Genomic DNA, 16,016 nt, shown 5'->3' with positions numbered 1-16,016 from the left:
CCAGGCGCTAACTAGCATCACCAGGCAGTGCGTTAGCCTCTCTCAGTGCACTCTGACCAGGCGCTAACTAGCATCACCAGGCAGTGCGTTAGCCTCTCTCTCAGTGCACTCTGACCAGGCGCTAACTAGCATCACCAGGCCGTGCGTTAGCCTCTCTCAGTGCACTCTGACCAAGCGCTAACTAGCATCACCAGGCCGTGCGTTAGCCTCTCTCAGTGCACTCTGACCAAGCGCTAACTAGCATCACCAGGCAGTGCGTTAGCCTCTCTCAGTGCACTCTGACCAAGCGCTAACTAGCATCACCAGGCAGTGAGTTAGCCTCTCTCTCAGTGCACTCTGTCCAAGCGCTAACTAGCATCACCAGGCCGTGCGTTAGCCTCTCTCTCAGTGCACTCTGACCAGGCGCTAACTAGCATCACCAGGCAGTGCGTTAGCCTCTCTCAGTGCACTCTGACCAGGCGCTAACTAGCATCACCAGGCAGTGCGTTAGCCTCTCTCAGTGCACTCTGACCAGGCGCTAACTAGCATCACCAGGCAGTGCGTTAGCCTCTCTCAGTGCACTCTGACCAGGCGCTAACTAGCATCACCAGGCACGTGCGTTAGCCCTCTCTCAGTGCACTCTGACCAGGCGCTAACTACATCACCAGGCAGTAGCTTTATGCCTTTCTCACTACAGTCCGCACGCTGTCTGTCAGTGTAACCGCTAACTAGCATCACCAGGCCGTGCGTTAGCTGCTCTCTCAGTGCACTCTGTCCAGGCGCTAACTAGCATCACCAGGCAGTGCGTTAGCCTCTCTCTCAGTGCACTCTGTCTAACCGCTAACTAGCATCACCAGGCAGTGAGTTAGCTGCTCTCTCAGTGCACTCTGATCAAGCGCTAACTAGCATCACCAGGCCGTGCGTTAGCCTCTCTCTCAGTGCACTCTGTCCAAGCGCTAACTAGCATCACCAGGCCGTGCGTTAGCTGCTCTCTCAGTGCACTCTGACCAAGCGCTAACTAGCATCACCAGGCAGTGCGTTAGCCTCTCTCAGTGCACTCTGTCCCAGTGCTGACTGTAGCATCACCAGGCAGTGCGTTAGCCGCTCTCTCAGTGCACTCTGACCAGGCGCTAACTAGCATCACCAGGCAGTGCGTTAGCTGCTCTCTCAGTGCACTCTGCCCAGGCGCTAACTAGCATCACCAGGCAGTGTGTTAGCTGCTCTCTCAGTGCACTCTGACCAAGCGATAACTAGCATCACCAGGCAGTGCGTTAGCTGCTCTCTCAGTGCACTCTGACCAAGCGCAGACTCTGGCATTACTGCTCGGGAAGATCCACATTCTGAGCTGCTTGCATGCACATACACACACACACACACACACACACACTCTTACCCTCACACACATGCGCGCACACACACACACACACACTCTTGCACTCAAACGCACGCGGCACACCCACAAACTTTAATTTGTGTTCACACACACGCGCACGCTGTTCTGCAGTGGGTGGAACACGCAGCTGTGTAGTGGGCGTGTGCCTGTAAGACGCTGTGTCTCTCACTCATGGGCGAGGTGTTGAACGACACAGATCAGTGATGGCAGGAACTCACACCGGGCCTAATTTACACTGCTCCAGTTAAAGTACAGCTACAGCGATGAATCGACACGGCACCTGTATTTTTGAATTCTGATTGGTGTGTAACTGTAGTTCGTCTGGAGGGGGGGGGGGGCAGCCCTAGCAGTCCTGTCTGTCCGTCTCCCTGCCGTTGCCGGGGGTGTTTCCAGAAGCAGCAGCTGTAAGTCCTTGACTACAGTCGACTGCTGTGCTCCACCGAGCAGCTCATCTTTGGAATGCCCCCCGCACCCCCCACCCCCATCATTTGCTTGCATTCACTCCCCGCCCCCTTTTTTCATGCCCACTGCTCCCCTCCGGGCTATCCTAACAGTACAGGCATGTCTAACAACAACTGCAGATACCGCTGAGTGAACTCTGAATGGGGTCAGCCGCCTCTGAATTGCCAGGACAACCCACGACACCCCCCCCCCCCCACCCCTTCCCTTCCCCAGAGTGTTGTTGTGCATTTTTTATGGTGGTTATGTCTTAATGTTCGAAACTTTATTGTTCTTATTTTTCCCCAGTATATTGTGAGTTGTTAAATGTAGCGATGGTCAGATGTGTTGTAAATGGGGGGAGGGAGAGGCAGAGGTGGGGCAGCTGAGGACTCTGGGTATATAGCTGCCGCATCAGCTGACCTGGTTGATTATAAGCACGTAGGCCTTGGCAGGCTTGTAAACAGCCATTCCTTTGGTCTTCAGGATGGGGGAGTGGATGCTGTGTGTGTGTAGATGGCAGTATCCAGAGCACTTCAACAATGGGCTCCTTTTCATTGTTTTGTCTAGCCACAGAGAGCCAGCAGTCCATAGTTTATTTTAATGGAGTGGTCTGTCAGATATAAAGTTTACTCTGGGTTTATTTAGACGACTTTTGTCCTTGTTTAGGAATTGTGGGAAGCGTTGTTTTGCTTTGCTGTATGTACTCTGCTTACTTTTTTCAAGTTGGGCTGTCAGTGAAACCTGTAAAGTATACTGAAAGGCTCAGTGAAGATTATCTGATACAGTCTGAGATGGTTAAGTCTTAAATTTTAAGCTTTTTAACATTATATCACTGATTTCACTAATAATAAAATGCAGAAGTTGCCGCCGCCAAACTTCGGAACACCCTCCCCCCTGACATCCGTACCTCAGACTCGCTCACCTCCTTCAAATCTCAACTTAAAACCCACCTCTTTTCCCTAGCTTTCCTTTGATGTCTGTCTTCCCCCTCTCACACCCCCTCCTCCTACCACCGCTGGACCACTAGTCCCACTGCATTTTCTGTTTTTTTTTTTTTGTATGTAATGTTTGTATGTATGTATCATGTATTGTAAAGCGTCTTTGAGACCACGAAAAGCGCTATTTAAAATAAATGTATTATTATTATAATTAGAAGTACAGTGTGACTGCTTTGTAAAGCACCTACTGAAAAGCCAAGAGGGTCTGTAATGAGAGTTCAGTCCAGGGCAAGTATTTGGTTGAAAGGACCTAGTATAAATCCTCCTGCTAAGGGTACTAAGCCTAATTTGTACTTGTTGCATACAAGTGAATCCTCTCCACTGTCCATTTGCAAATACTTTCCCTCCATAAAACAGATTAATTAAAATGCCAATTAGATGCGCGTGTTTTATGTGAAAAGTGAACTGACGATGACTTTTCAGTGCCCTTAAATGGCGTGTGGTTCTGCGCGTTCTTGCTGAATGGGAAGCTCTGCGTAATCCCGATGTCCGAGCCTCGCCGAGTGCGAGCGGAGGCTAGCCCTGAATGCGGAATGAAACGCCCCATTCAGCCTGGCGCGCTTGGCGCGAGGTGAAAAGCCTACCGCTGCTTCCATGGAAACCAGCAGAACGGGGGTGCACGAGCTGCAAGGCCCATCGCTCGCGGGGTGCACCACTGACTGAGGTGCTGGGTAAACAGAGAACCGACCGGTGCTCCCTGGGTTCCCAGTTCCCACACGTCCTAAGTGCTGCTGTTGAGAAGGAGTTCAGTTTTCATTCGGATGGTTATTTTCTCACAGGGACATCCTATGATATTTAAAATGTACGATATTGAAGTGTTTATCAATTTGACGCATAGTATGCCTAACTGACTCATTACTTAGCTGCATTATCTGATTAAGCAGTACGAATACAGAAAAATATTGAACACGTGACTGAAATCCGAGCTCAGTATCACAATACAATAGAGTTTACGTAAAACAATTTCACTTTATTAGGATCACAATTACATGTCTGAAGTGTTCCCAGGACAGGAGCATGCATCATGTTGATGTATAGATACAGTTTAGGAAAACAGTGTAGCGTGTTGCTATGTAGTCCTGTATATGGAGTGAGCCGTCATTTCTTCTGCGTGGACGGATCTTGCAGGTATTCGCACAGCCGATTACAAAAACAGTAAATTATGGCCCAAAGGGTGAATAGGCATGATGGAATACCATTGATCCCTTACGATGACCTATGACAGAAAAATTGCATTAGCAATTAAATCACCCAGGAATGTGAGGCAGTTTTCTTTTTTCTGATCGTCTTATCCCCGATAGGATATTTGAAAAGCAATCCATGTCAAGCCATTTAAAAGGTGGAAAGTGCATTAAGTTTTTGTCTTCATCTTCTTTCGGCTGCTCCCGTTATGGGGTCGCCACAGCGGATCAGATCCGCATATTTTGATTTAGCATATGTTTTTACGCCGGATGCCCTTCGTTTACGCAACCCTCCCCATTTATCCGGGCTTGGGACCGGCGACCGGCACTAGGAATGCACTGGCTTGCGCATCCCCAGTGGCTGGATTGCATTAAGTTCTTGTAATTTACTATAAAAATGTTTGAGTCTATTTTTTATTCTGCCCTTTCTTTAACCTGCTTATTGTACAAACGTCATTGTCTTCCCATTTTTGCGCGGTTTATTTACGCACATTACATAAATCGTTTTTTTTTTTTTTTAAATTGGCGTAAAAAACATACATTTTCCATGTATTTTGGGTACTGCAAAGTTCCACACTTTTCTCTCTGCATGGAAACTAACACGAGGGGCCCGATTCCGCTACGCCGCCGCGGTAATCCCTGGCGTTGACGTCACCATTCTCTCTGTGAACTGGACGCGGTGAAGAGGCTGGCTGGACCGTAGCCCTCACTGTGTTTGGCATCTTCGGTCGCAACATTCACTTTCTCTCTCAACTTTTTTTCGGCGCTTCCAACTTCTGAGATTCTGCGAAGACTGCAATATGGGTACGTGACCATTTTAAATTGAGTGCGTTCTGGCGATACGTTCTTCGTTTTCCTCCTTGGACAAGTATAGTTTTTCCAGTGTAAATGTTTGAAGTACTTGCCATCATTTTAATTATGATAATTTATTGTTGAAAGCGCTCTGAATTAACTAACGCTGCCCCCGATGTCATCGCGTATCCATTGTTTTTCGATCGTGCATTTATTTCTGAAACTACATTGTTTGATTTAGACTTTTGTCATAGTTTGGAGTTTTGTTTGTTTGGTTTCGTCCGTTTAACAAATAGGGGCACACTAGGGGTAGTTTAAGATCTCACGGGATATCATCACTGTTGGACTTCTCCATGGAAGTGAACATGCCATTCGCAACCAGGACTTAATCTAATTCCATTTTGCTTTTTCATGCAAAAGTGATTGATGAGCCATCTCTTTCTTGAAAAGGCAGGGGACCGTTTTATTGATCGTGAACTAGTGATCGCGCACGTGCGTTAGATATCTTGGTTATGCATAAGAAAGTGTTTATTTTCATTAGTGTATTGTGTGGTACACCTTGTTTCAGAAAGTGTGACTTTGTAGTTACATTTTCGAAAGTTATTCCTGTTCTAGTGATCACATCAGAAATAGTTTTATGATTTTCGTAATTGTGAAGTTAGATTTGAAGAAAGGTTCAAAGAAACTTAGGGAACCCTGATGATGTGCGTCCCATGGTCATCTTAACTATTAGCTAGCCGTTTGGAAAACCCAACCAGTAGCTACTTTAGCCAAGGAGGTTTTTAAAAAACTCATTGATATAGCCTATCGCAGCTGTTTCCGTAAATTCGTAACCTTCCTTTAGGCATCATAGTGGGTTGTATGCGACGGCGAAAGAGCGAACATAACGGTGAGAATTGTTTCCGTTGCGCTCAAGGCTGTCCGTGTATGTGAAGGTATGTTCTGCTTAATGACTTGATATGCAGCTGTAATGTTTGGTTATTTCAATACTACGAGTGTCCATTTAGTGTACTGTGTAGTCGTTATGTAGCCCCATGGCGGGCTGCCTATATAGTATATGGTGCCCGGTGGAGTTTCCCACAGTCCATTATGCGGTGATGTTATTAACCCCTGCATGTGCGTATAGTGTGTGAAGTCTTTCTGCATGTATATAGTCAGCCCGTTCTACTGGGTAAAAGTTTTACAGTTTTTGGACTTCAGGGCAGAACGTGAAGCTGCAGACTTCTTTAAACCCTGCACACCAGCCCAACATCTTTTTCTGCGACCTGTGGGCACATGGCCCCTCCACGCATATCTCCTGCATGTCTCATGTCTGATCTGCCACACCCCACACTCACCCCCCCCCCCCTCCCCAAATCCCACAAGGGGTAGAATAAGCTTCCCCCTGTGGTCAGGGCAGCAGAAACCCTGCCCATCTTCTGACACTCACTGAAGACTCACTTCTTGAGAGCTGCATCATGCCCCTCCCCCCCCCCCCCCCCCCTCCACTCCTCCACCACCAGACCTCTTTGTGTCTTTTCCATTTGGGATGATAACGTTATAAAGACAGCTGTGTATGAGAATTTGCTTATATTCACAGCGCTAACTGTTGCTTTGGCTAACTTTACACTCATTGATTATAAATGGGCCTCGTGCACCCCTTCTTGCCGATGTCACACTTTTTTATTCCTCACTTTTGTCAGTCTCTCAGGTGAATGTAATGTATTGTTACAAAGTGCAAATTTTTTTTGAGATTGAAAATGAAGCTGTTTGTTGATTGTGCCATTGGGGAAGGGGGTGATGACAGTGAGACAGAACTGGGACGCCTTCATTAATTTTTCCTACAAATTCCCTGAAGAGTTGCCTTTGTGTGCCCAAGGGTGACTAATTTGGTCCCGTTGTTTTGCAAAACATCCGTGCGGGAAACGGTCGACATCTGTAAGCATCCCCCCCCCCCCGTGTGTGCTTTCCAGGGAATGGCTCTGTGCGTTGTGATTCGCTCGGGTGTTCTGCGTTCTCCAACGGGCATTACTGAGAGAGTTCCGCGTAATGACTTGCAGATCCAGTCCCAACCCAAAACCTGAAAACAATTTAACCTGAATTCCCCCGCGTCTTTAAGGGTTTTGTGGAATCGGAAAATAGTAAGGTTTGGCTGAGCCGACTGACTGTGAATGTTTTGTCTTGCCCAACTGTGTTGGCTCATAGTAGTTTTTTCCTTGGACAGGGTAATGAGGAAGCTTGTTTAATTTTCTGAGCAATTATGTTTCCTGAAAGAGTTATCCCAATGGATTGAATTCTTAATTCCGCACGAACCGTATTTTAGATTGCAGACGTTGCCTCAGCTGCTACTGGAACAATGAAGATAGTGCTGTTGTGAGGGGTCCAGTTATTAGCAATGAGCGCACATCTGTTTTTAATTAGTCCATGTTTTAATGTTGTTTGCTGGGGGAAATTATACAGCCACAAAAGATGCATTTGCACCACGTTCATGAATTAAAATCTGTGTTAAATGGTGGGTTTTTGTCGAATGTAAATGGAACATGAAGGTATGACATGACTTTCCACACGGTCTCCACCAATCACACGTCACCTTTCTGTGCAGTGTGTTTCGGCCTCTCGTGGCTTTATTTAATTGGTTTATTTTAGGCTGTTTTAATCAAAGGGTGACATCACTCCAATGGACCGCTTAAAGACAGATGATTGGCTGGAGCGTGCCCCTGAATTAGGCAAAAAAAAAAGATGTAATTATGGGATCTGTGCATACTGTGATTGTCCTGATGTGTTTACTCAATGTGCACTATGCACTTTGGGTAATACAACTGTTAGCAAACCTGGTGCTGCAATGAAACTGAGACCTTGAATGGAGCAAGTCATTAAGAAATTTCATTATGAAATTAAAGTCTCATAATCGTCATATAAACTGTTTTGGGGCGTGTGCCGAGAAGCATGGAAATGCTGCAAACAATTTTGACTGTTATATTTGACCGGAAAGTGTGCGTTTATTTACGAACATTTACGACATCGTGAGTCACAGCGTGATGACTGGATCACAAGCCTGGCGGGAAAAGGCCAATCGGATGCTGTAGGCAGGAGGATGTCACAATAGTGTGAGTTATATTTGACTGTTACCACTTTGTAGTCCCCACGGGACTGGGGCGGCAGCGTAGTGTAATGGGTAAGGAGCTGGTCTTGTAACCTAGAGGTCACAGTTTCGATTCCCCGGTAGGACACTGCCGTTGTACCCTTGAGCAAAGTACTTAACCTGCATTGCTTCAGTATATGTCCAGCTGTATAAATGGATGCAATGTAAATGCTGTGTAAAAAGTTGTGTCAGTCACTCTGGATAACAGCATCTGCTAAATGCCTGGAATGTAATGTAATGTAGTCCCTGTATCACATATGCAGTAAGGATACATTCAGACGAGCTAAACTTGTGAGCAACAATGATCAGGCCAGTTAAGCATTTGTTTGATAAGCTGCATCCATTCGACATCTGAGAGATCGGTCACCCAGTTCACCTTGTGAGGGCCCAACAGAGTGTCATAACAGAGTATCATAGCAATTGTAGGACATTCATATGTATAACATGCGTATAACATGCGTGTTCAGTAGAAGTTTGTACCTTACTGAACCCGTGTTCAGCAGTTGTCTACGACCATGAAATGCACTTTTTTGTACGTCACTTTGGATAAAAGTGTTTGCCTAATGTAATTGGTAAATGGTAAATGGACTGCATTTATATAGCGCTTTTATCCAAAGCGCTTTACAATTGATGCCTCTCATTCGCCAGAGCAGTTAGGGGTTAGGTGTCTTGCTCAAGGACACTTCGACACGCCCAGGGCGGGGTTTGAACCAGAAACCCTCCGACTGCCAGACAATCGGTCTTACCTCCTGAGCTATGTCGCCCCTGTTTGTAGTAATGTAAAAGTTTAAGACTGATGGCTGTTCACATCACTATTCAGTATTGTCAGCTTTGAACCGCTGTTTTAAGTTAGATTTAAGTGAATGTGAACGCAAACATTGAAATTTGATGTGATGTTCTCGGCCTGAGCAAGTTAGATGGATAGAAGTCATGTGACTCTCACCTGCCCCCCTCGGCAACCTCTGTTGCTAAGCGCCGCCCCCATTGTAGATGTCTGTGGGGATGGTGACAGTGACGGATTGCTGAATATTCTGGGTTCAGAATGAGGGGGTTAGAGCCAACTCCCCCCCCAAGCCCCACTTCAAAAATGAGAGCCCCCCCCCCCTGCCCCCGTTCATTGTGATGCCACTTAATAGTCAGAATCGGTGTGCTCCATTTAGTGCGTCTTCACTCAGAATGATTAATTCCACCGGATTGGAAAATTCGGATGAGATTGATTTCATTTGCATTAGCGGTGCAAGCTTGGGTGCTTCAGACCAATTAGACGAGGAACAGTTTGTGAATTGCAAGGACTGCATAAAAGGAAATTAGTCACTATTGCTTTTTCTCAGAAAACCAGAAGTGAATGCTACAGGATGCTGTCACCAGCTGAATTAACTGTGTTTACGTGCACTTTAGCAGTTATAATTTATAACTAAAATGTTGTTTTTGTGTATGATTAAGCCTTTTAAAAAAAAAAAATCTGTATTCTTTGTGATTTATTACGTTTTAGTTTAGAGCCCTTCTGGAAAACTTTCAGAAGAGTTTACTTCCCTAAAAAAAAAAAAAAAACCAAAAAAAAAAAACTCTTGAATATCTTTGTTTTGATCTTGCAGACATCGCTAGAGGCCACAGCTGCTGCTGTCAAACAGAGGACATTATAAAGCTGCCCCCCCCCCCCCCCCAACCCACACACACATTTCTCCTGACAGCTGAATCGTGTGTGTCTTATTGCCATGGTGCTGTTTTAGGACGTGTTGAGGTGAGGGTTATCATATCTGTGAATCCAAGCTGAGCTGCACATAGCATAGTCCTTCTTTGCTCATGCTTGGTGATATCCTTCACAGCTACAAAGAGAAGGATATCACCAAGTATATTACCAAGTATGTGAGAGACGGCTTTTTTTTTTTTAAAAGTCCATTGTGGGGTCATTGTGTCCTGGGGAACTTTTGTTTCTGATTTTTGTCCGCGTGACAACTCTGCACAATGGTCATCTGGGAAAAAATGACTCACAGATTGTGTCCTTCGGATATTTCAGTACTGTACCATGGGTCAAGTGCAATGTGTGAGAGCAAAAGTGAAGGGTCTCCACTTCTCCATCTCGCCAGATGCCTTCACCGTGACAGGAAATGACATCTTCTGTTTTTTTAATGCTTTCCAAGGTGGTTCTGGAAAAATTGTGTTCCTATCCAGAGTACCCAGCTGTTGTTGAGTGATCCCTGGTTCGAAAGATCAGGACTTCTGGAAGAAGCCTGGATTTTGTGGAAATAACAGCTTTTCCTCATATAGTGGTCTCGGTGTGATGCAAGTTCACATCCACTCTGCCAGGAATTCCAATTGGAATTCCCATTCAGGGACTGGGAATTTTCAGTGTGAATCACAAACACTTGCCAGCCTGACCCAAGGACTGAGTCAAGAGTTGGTCTGGTTATGTTTTGGGCAATGACTCTAACTAGTGATTATGTAAAACGGTGACAGTGTTGCTTTACATTAGCAATGTTATCCTCTGCAGACAACACTTTAAATATATTACCTCCCTCCCCCCACCTAACATAAGTGTTTATTTATTATTTAACCTCATTTACCAAACATGTAAATGTATAGCTGTCTTTATTTGGCATTTGCTGATTCCCAATTTCTTCTCTTCTTACTCCCTTCTCCCACTCCTCCTCTTCTCTTCTCCCCTCCTCCCCTCTCATATCCTCTCCTCTCCCCTCCTCTTCTCCTCCTCTCCCCTCCTCCCCTCTCATATCCTCTCCTCTCCCCTCCTCTTCTCCTCTCCCTTCCTCCTTCCCTCCCCCCTCCTCTCCCTCCCTGAAGTGTTGCCAGAGAAGCGGTTGTGTTAATTTGCAGTGCTTAAAAGTACCCCACCCCCCGTGACAAAGAGGGACATTGTTTATTGTGATATGAAATGATGGGATTGCGGCTTCCTGAGCCAGCGGTGTCAGTTGAAGTGTAGCTCGCCAGTTCCTGCGTCCTCAATGGGGGCCTGTTTATTCAGAGCCGCACACAGGGCCGGCCCACAGGCCCCCACCCCCCCCCCCCACCCCCCCCCCCACCCCACAGCCCCCGTGAGCTTGCGCTCGTTAGCAAGGTTGTTAATGAGCAGGCGGCTCTCCTCGCTAACTTCATGAATCAAGACGTGACAAAAAAAAACAAAAAACAAATGCGGATCGGTGTCCCGAATGAGGCGCGGATCTGTTGAGCCGTCCGGGAGCTTTTTTTGCGCTTTTATTTTTTAGTACCGTCCGCCTTTTTTTTCGATGTCTTTGATGTGACATTTTTGGATTTTCACAACGGTCAAACGGGCAGCGGATCCTGAATTATGCGCCGTGTGCGACCAACCGTCTGTTCCGCCAAATGCGGGCTGAGAAAGATGGTTGTCAGATTGGTTGCCATGGTGAGGGATCTTAAAGCGGCAGTGTAGCTTTGTGGTTTCTATGGTTCCCGTTTGGTTCGCAGAGATGGGAGGGGTCTGATATTGACCCCTGACACGAAGTAGGGACTTGGTCTGCGTTCTCAGCAGCGCTCACTCTAAATGCAGTCCTCATTAATTCAGGAACAATTTCCAGGAGCCTTGTACAACAACACCAACAACAACAATAATAATAATAATAATGATAGATAACAGGTCAGTTTCATTGTTAATTAGATAGTAAAATGTGGTCTCATCCCTCATTGATATATCTTTCGATATCCCATTAGTGGGCTGGGTAGAGATTTGGGGTGAAAGGGGGGGGGGGTGATTTTCTGTCCTGGCTGTGTGGGAAAACAGTGGGCTGTAGCGCTGTAGGGTTTTGTTTTACACACAGAAATATTCAGGCGTTTCCAGAAGGCGAGAACTAGACCGTGGGTCAGCCGAGCGGACGAGGTTTAGCATTCGCGCTGCCCCTGCGCACTCCGACTCTAAATTACACAACACGGAAAGAGCGTTTAACCATCGCACCGAAACGTCCCCTTCCCTCCCAATGCGCTCCTCGTGCGGAAAGCCCGTATCGATGGGGAATATCGACGTCATTTTCGGGATTGACCCACTTTATTGTCGGGCAGCCTCGCGCAAAAATGCTCAGAACAGCAAAATCGAGATGCGGTGCATAAATTTGTTAATAAATAATAAATGCATTTTAATAAATTAACTCAAACTCGGTTATTGAGTTCCGAGGTTTATATGCATTATGTATTGCAGCGAGGCAATAATGTAGTTTTTTTTTTTATTTGTGTGAGATTGGATACCAGATGGGCTGAGAATCGTGTGTGTGTGTGTGTGTGTGTGTGTGTGTGTGTGTGTGTGTGTGTGTGTGTGTGTGTGTGTGTGTGTGTGTGTGTGTGTGTGTGTGTGTGTGTGTGTGTGTGTGTGTGTGTGAGTGTGAGAGAGAGAGAGTGTGTGTGTGTGTGTGTGGAGAGAGAGAGAGATAACCAAGATGATGGAATTAACAAGACGCGCTACTCTTCTTTGATTTGAGCAATTGTCAATTCATTGCAGTAGTCAGTCCACATTTGGAAAGAAATACTTAATTGCACCTTGAAGCTGGTTGCAAGGTGATGGCCCTGGTTGCCATGCCTACGCATGTGCAGGATTAACGTTCTCCTTGAACACATTCCATTTACAGTATATCCTGCATTCCATGGCAGACAGTCTGAAATCACTTGTCAATTAATTTTTTTTTCCCCCTCATAATTTTAATCTTATCTAACTCCTGTGCAGGCTTGTGACAGTATAAGCACTGAATCACTGGCTGTTTCTATTTTTATTTATGTTCACACATATGTGGGATAATGCTGCAGTTTATGCAAGAAAGGCTGCCCACATTTCTCATTATTAATACAGCTAGAATAAATTGATTGTGAAACAGTTTTATTTGCATTGGTGGTATTGCAGAATTCCCAGAGCAAAAGTGTGCTATAATATCACCCTTTCATTCTGCCCTTCACCCTTTCATTCTGCAGTTCACCCTTTCATTCTACCCTTCACCCTGTCATTCTGCAGTTCACCCTTTCATTCTACCCTTCACCCGGTCATTCTGCAGTTCACCCTTTCATTCTGTCCTTCACCCTTTCATTCTGCACATCACCCTTTCATTATGCCCTTCACCCTTTCCGTTTGTATTTGTTAATTCTGCTCTTGCCAGGATATACTCTACATTAACGCCTCCCCCCCCCCCCCCCCCCCCCAAAGAGGGACTTGGTGTTTTGGGAATGCCCGAAATAATTTTTGAGTGGATTCATGGTATTGCACAAACTGCACGTTAATTTTTTTGTATTAAATACAGTTTGCATTACAATTCATATGTTATCTGGCAAAATTGTAGACTTGGCATTTGTATGAAATTCAGAGACATGACATTGATGTGGAATCTGGAGATGGCAGTTTAGTTTTCTCATTTGAGTGAAATTCGGCCCGCTTTGACCCTTCCACATTTTGCTTGAGAATAAGATAATGTAGCCAAGGGATCGGAACGGAACAGAACGAAACGGAACAGAACAGAACAGAAACGTGCCAAACACACAGGGGGCCGTTTTTGGCCAGAACGCCCGTGGTGTCAGTTCTCTATGCGGAGGCTTTTTTCCCCCGTCAGTCTCTCCAGTGTAATTTCAGATGGTGGAGGGATGGAGTGATCCTGTCGTTTTTTTTCTGTCGCCAGCCGGGTCTCCTAGCAGTCGCACCGAAGCCGAGTGCTTTTCTGGCGGCGGAGTGTTGATCTTGGAAACCCTCTCGCTCGTAGAATCTTAGAAGCTGATTTTGGCAAAGTGGGATCTTTGCTGTAAACGTTCCCCCTGTCAGAAATTATTACTGAGATGTGGAAATGTATTAACTCTTTGAAAGACTACGTTTGTTTTTAAATGGAAGTACTATGTTGTAAATTGCTGTCTTTGACTTAGGGAAACCTTTGCTTCTCATGGACAAAGGTGGCCATGGTTGGTGCTTGGGAGTAAACGGACATATAGCCATCAAAATCCATGAGCCTCAACCAGGCTTAGAAGCAATTAAAAGACAATTCACCAGATCAACCAGATCAGACTGGAAAGTCTAGACAGGAAGGTGTTGCTGACTGAAATTGGTGCTGCCAGCGTTTTCGCGGAAACTTTATTACAGTTTTTGCTTTACTTCAGAAACGCTGTCCAGGATAACTTCAGCTCGTCTGCCTCCCACAGTGCCATACGTCCAATTACTTTTGACCCCCTCGAAAGATTTTAAAACAGCTCCGATCTGTCTTTGACTGAGTGGTTCGAATTAAGCTCTCTCTCTCTCTCTCTCTCTCTTCCCCCCTCTCCTTTCTCTTCTCTTCTCTCACTACTCTCTCTTCTTCTCTCTTCTCTTTCTTTGCTTTCTCTCCTCACGAGATTGAACCAACACCCTCCTTTTCTTTATTGGGACGGGGGTGTCAGCAGAACCCGAGGGGGGGAGGTGGGTGACTGCTATTGTTTTTTGGAAAGCCTTGCTCAGCTACAGAGAGACCAGAGAAATCTGCCTTTGAGAGGAGCCTCTTTACTGTGGGGAGCTCTGGAGAGGGCTGTGGTGACTGTGTGTGTGTGGGAGCCCTGGGCTGGTCAGTTAAAGTGGAGGCCCTTTTGGCTTCACACCCATGGGGGGGGGAGGCGTTTGGGGTGGTCGGGTGGGGGGCGTAGGGGTTTGTGGGGTGAATTTTCAGCACATCTCACATGGTTTTTTTTTATGCCAGTCCCCTCTAATGTCACTGCTAAACAAAAATAAAAATGAAGGGATTCAAGGAGCTGCCAGCAGGGGCTGTGAGAAGTGTGGGAGGGATGGAGGGATGGAAGGGTGAGTTGTGAGGAATGGAGGGATGAGCTTAAATTTATTTATGTGCCACAGTGGGATTCTTGGGGCCTAATAAATAGAGTTAGCTAACTTGATAATGTCTTTATTTTGATTGTTATTTAATGCTTAACACACATGAAGAATGTTATGCAACATATTCATGATTCATTCTGACCCAAGATCGCAGACAAAATATTTCCTTCACCGGTGAGAGTACTTAGGGACATCAGCCCAGTGAAACGCACAATTAAACTCTGATTCTGTACCTCTGCAAACAAACGTGATTTCCCCATTATTGTCCGATGGCAGTTCCTCTTTAAACCAACATGGTAGACTCCCGGGGAACAGGACGATGCCTTGAATATGCGTAAAAGCAGACCGAGCCAACAGACATTTTTTAAATGCTTCGGCTTCCTCCCGCACGAAGTAACAGCTGCATGGGTTAGCGTTAGCGACAGCTGCATGACAAGGGCAAATCCCTGCGTGCTGAAAAGCCAGCGTCCTACCCCGGAGGTGGGGGGGAGTGGGGAAGTGAAAACTGAATTAATCCTGAAAATTATTTGAAATATTTTATGCTAATTAACTCTTTTTAGGGGTGTAAGATCTCAAATATGTGGTTAGGATGTTCTAAAATGAACATTCTGATGCTTATGTAACAATAACTACTGGTAACGGAAAGCAGACCTTTCACCTTTCATATGCGCCTGATAGACCAGCGGGGTTAGTAGTGTGGATCCCTAACCCACTGAACCCTCCCCTACTCCAGATGGCACAATTGCTAATTGTGCGTTGCCCTACAGAGCACTGCCACTGTCCGTGGCCACGAGGCTCATCCATGCACCCCAGCATGGTGCTTTACCCGAATGAGCCACCGAGCAGCCTGACCCTACACCTTATACAGACCGGGATTAGGCCAGGTGCAGCTGTGTAGTATGTTACTCACGCTCACGGTCTGGTGCGGCCTTTTAACCTTTAACCTTTGACCCCAGCCCTGTGGGGAGAAAAATAATAATAACACCACCCGCCAAGCAGAACCGTGGCAGAGAACATCTGGAGGGAGGGGGTGTGAGGGTTCGGTGTTCACTGCCACTCGCACGGCGTCCGGGGACCAATGAAATCAAAGGCTGGTCAGCTACAACGCTGACGCTAAACGTGGGCGTCGTTCTCCAGGTGCGTTGCACAACAACTTTAACTGAGCACCTTGGCCTGGACTGACAGGCCTGCCTATGGAAGTGTAACAATATAACAGGCAGTGATTCAAACAAAAAGCCATTTTAATGTTGTCACACCTACTCACATAAATGTCAGCATCCCCAGTGGTGTGCAGCCTCCGTCGTTTGGATCAAAGCGATGT

At 46.1% G+C, this 16,016-nt stretch overlaps 1 protein-coding gene across 1 annotated transcript in view; it reads left to right on the top strand.

Moving 5' to 3' along the window:
* Window positions 1-4,638: 4,638 nt before the first annotated feature.
* Window positions 4,639-16,016, top strand: part of LOC135240831 (neuronal membrane glycoprotein M6-b-like) — a 49,572-nt gene continuing 38,194 nt past the window's right edge. Inside the window, exon 1 of the mRNA XM_064310801.1 lies at window positions 4,639-4,796. Within this exon, the coding sequence (XP_064166871.1) occupies window positions 4,793-4,796 (4 nt within the window). The 5' untranslated portion in view covers window positions 4,639-4,792. The remainder of the gene's footprint in view (window positions 4,797-16,016) is intronic.

This window comes from Anguilla rostrata, chromosome 15, assembly GCF_018555375.3.
Source record: "Anguilla rostrata isolate EN2019 chromosome 15, ASM1855537v3, whole genome shotgun sequence".
Taxonomy (NCBI): Eukaryota; Metazoa; Chordata; class Actinopteri; order Anguilliformes; family Anguillidae; genus Anguilla; species Anguilla rostrata.
This window is presented reverse-complemented; position numbering and strand designations above follow the sequence as displayed.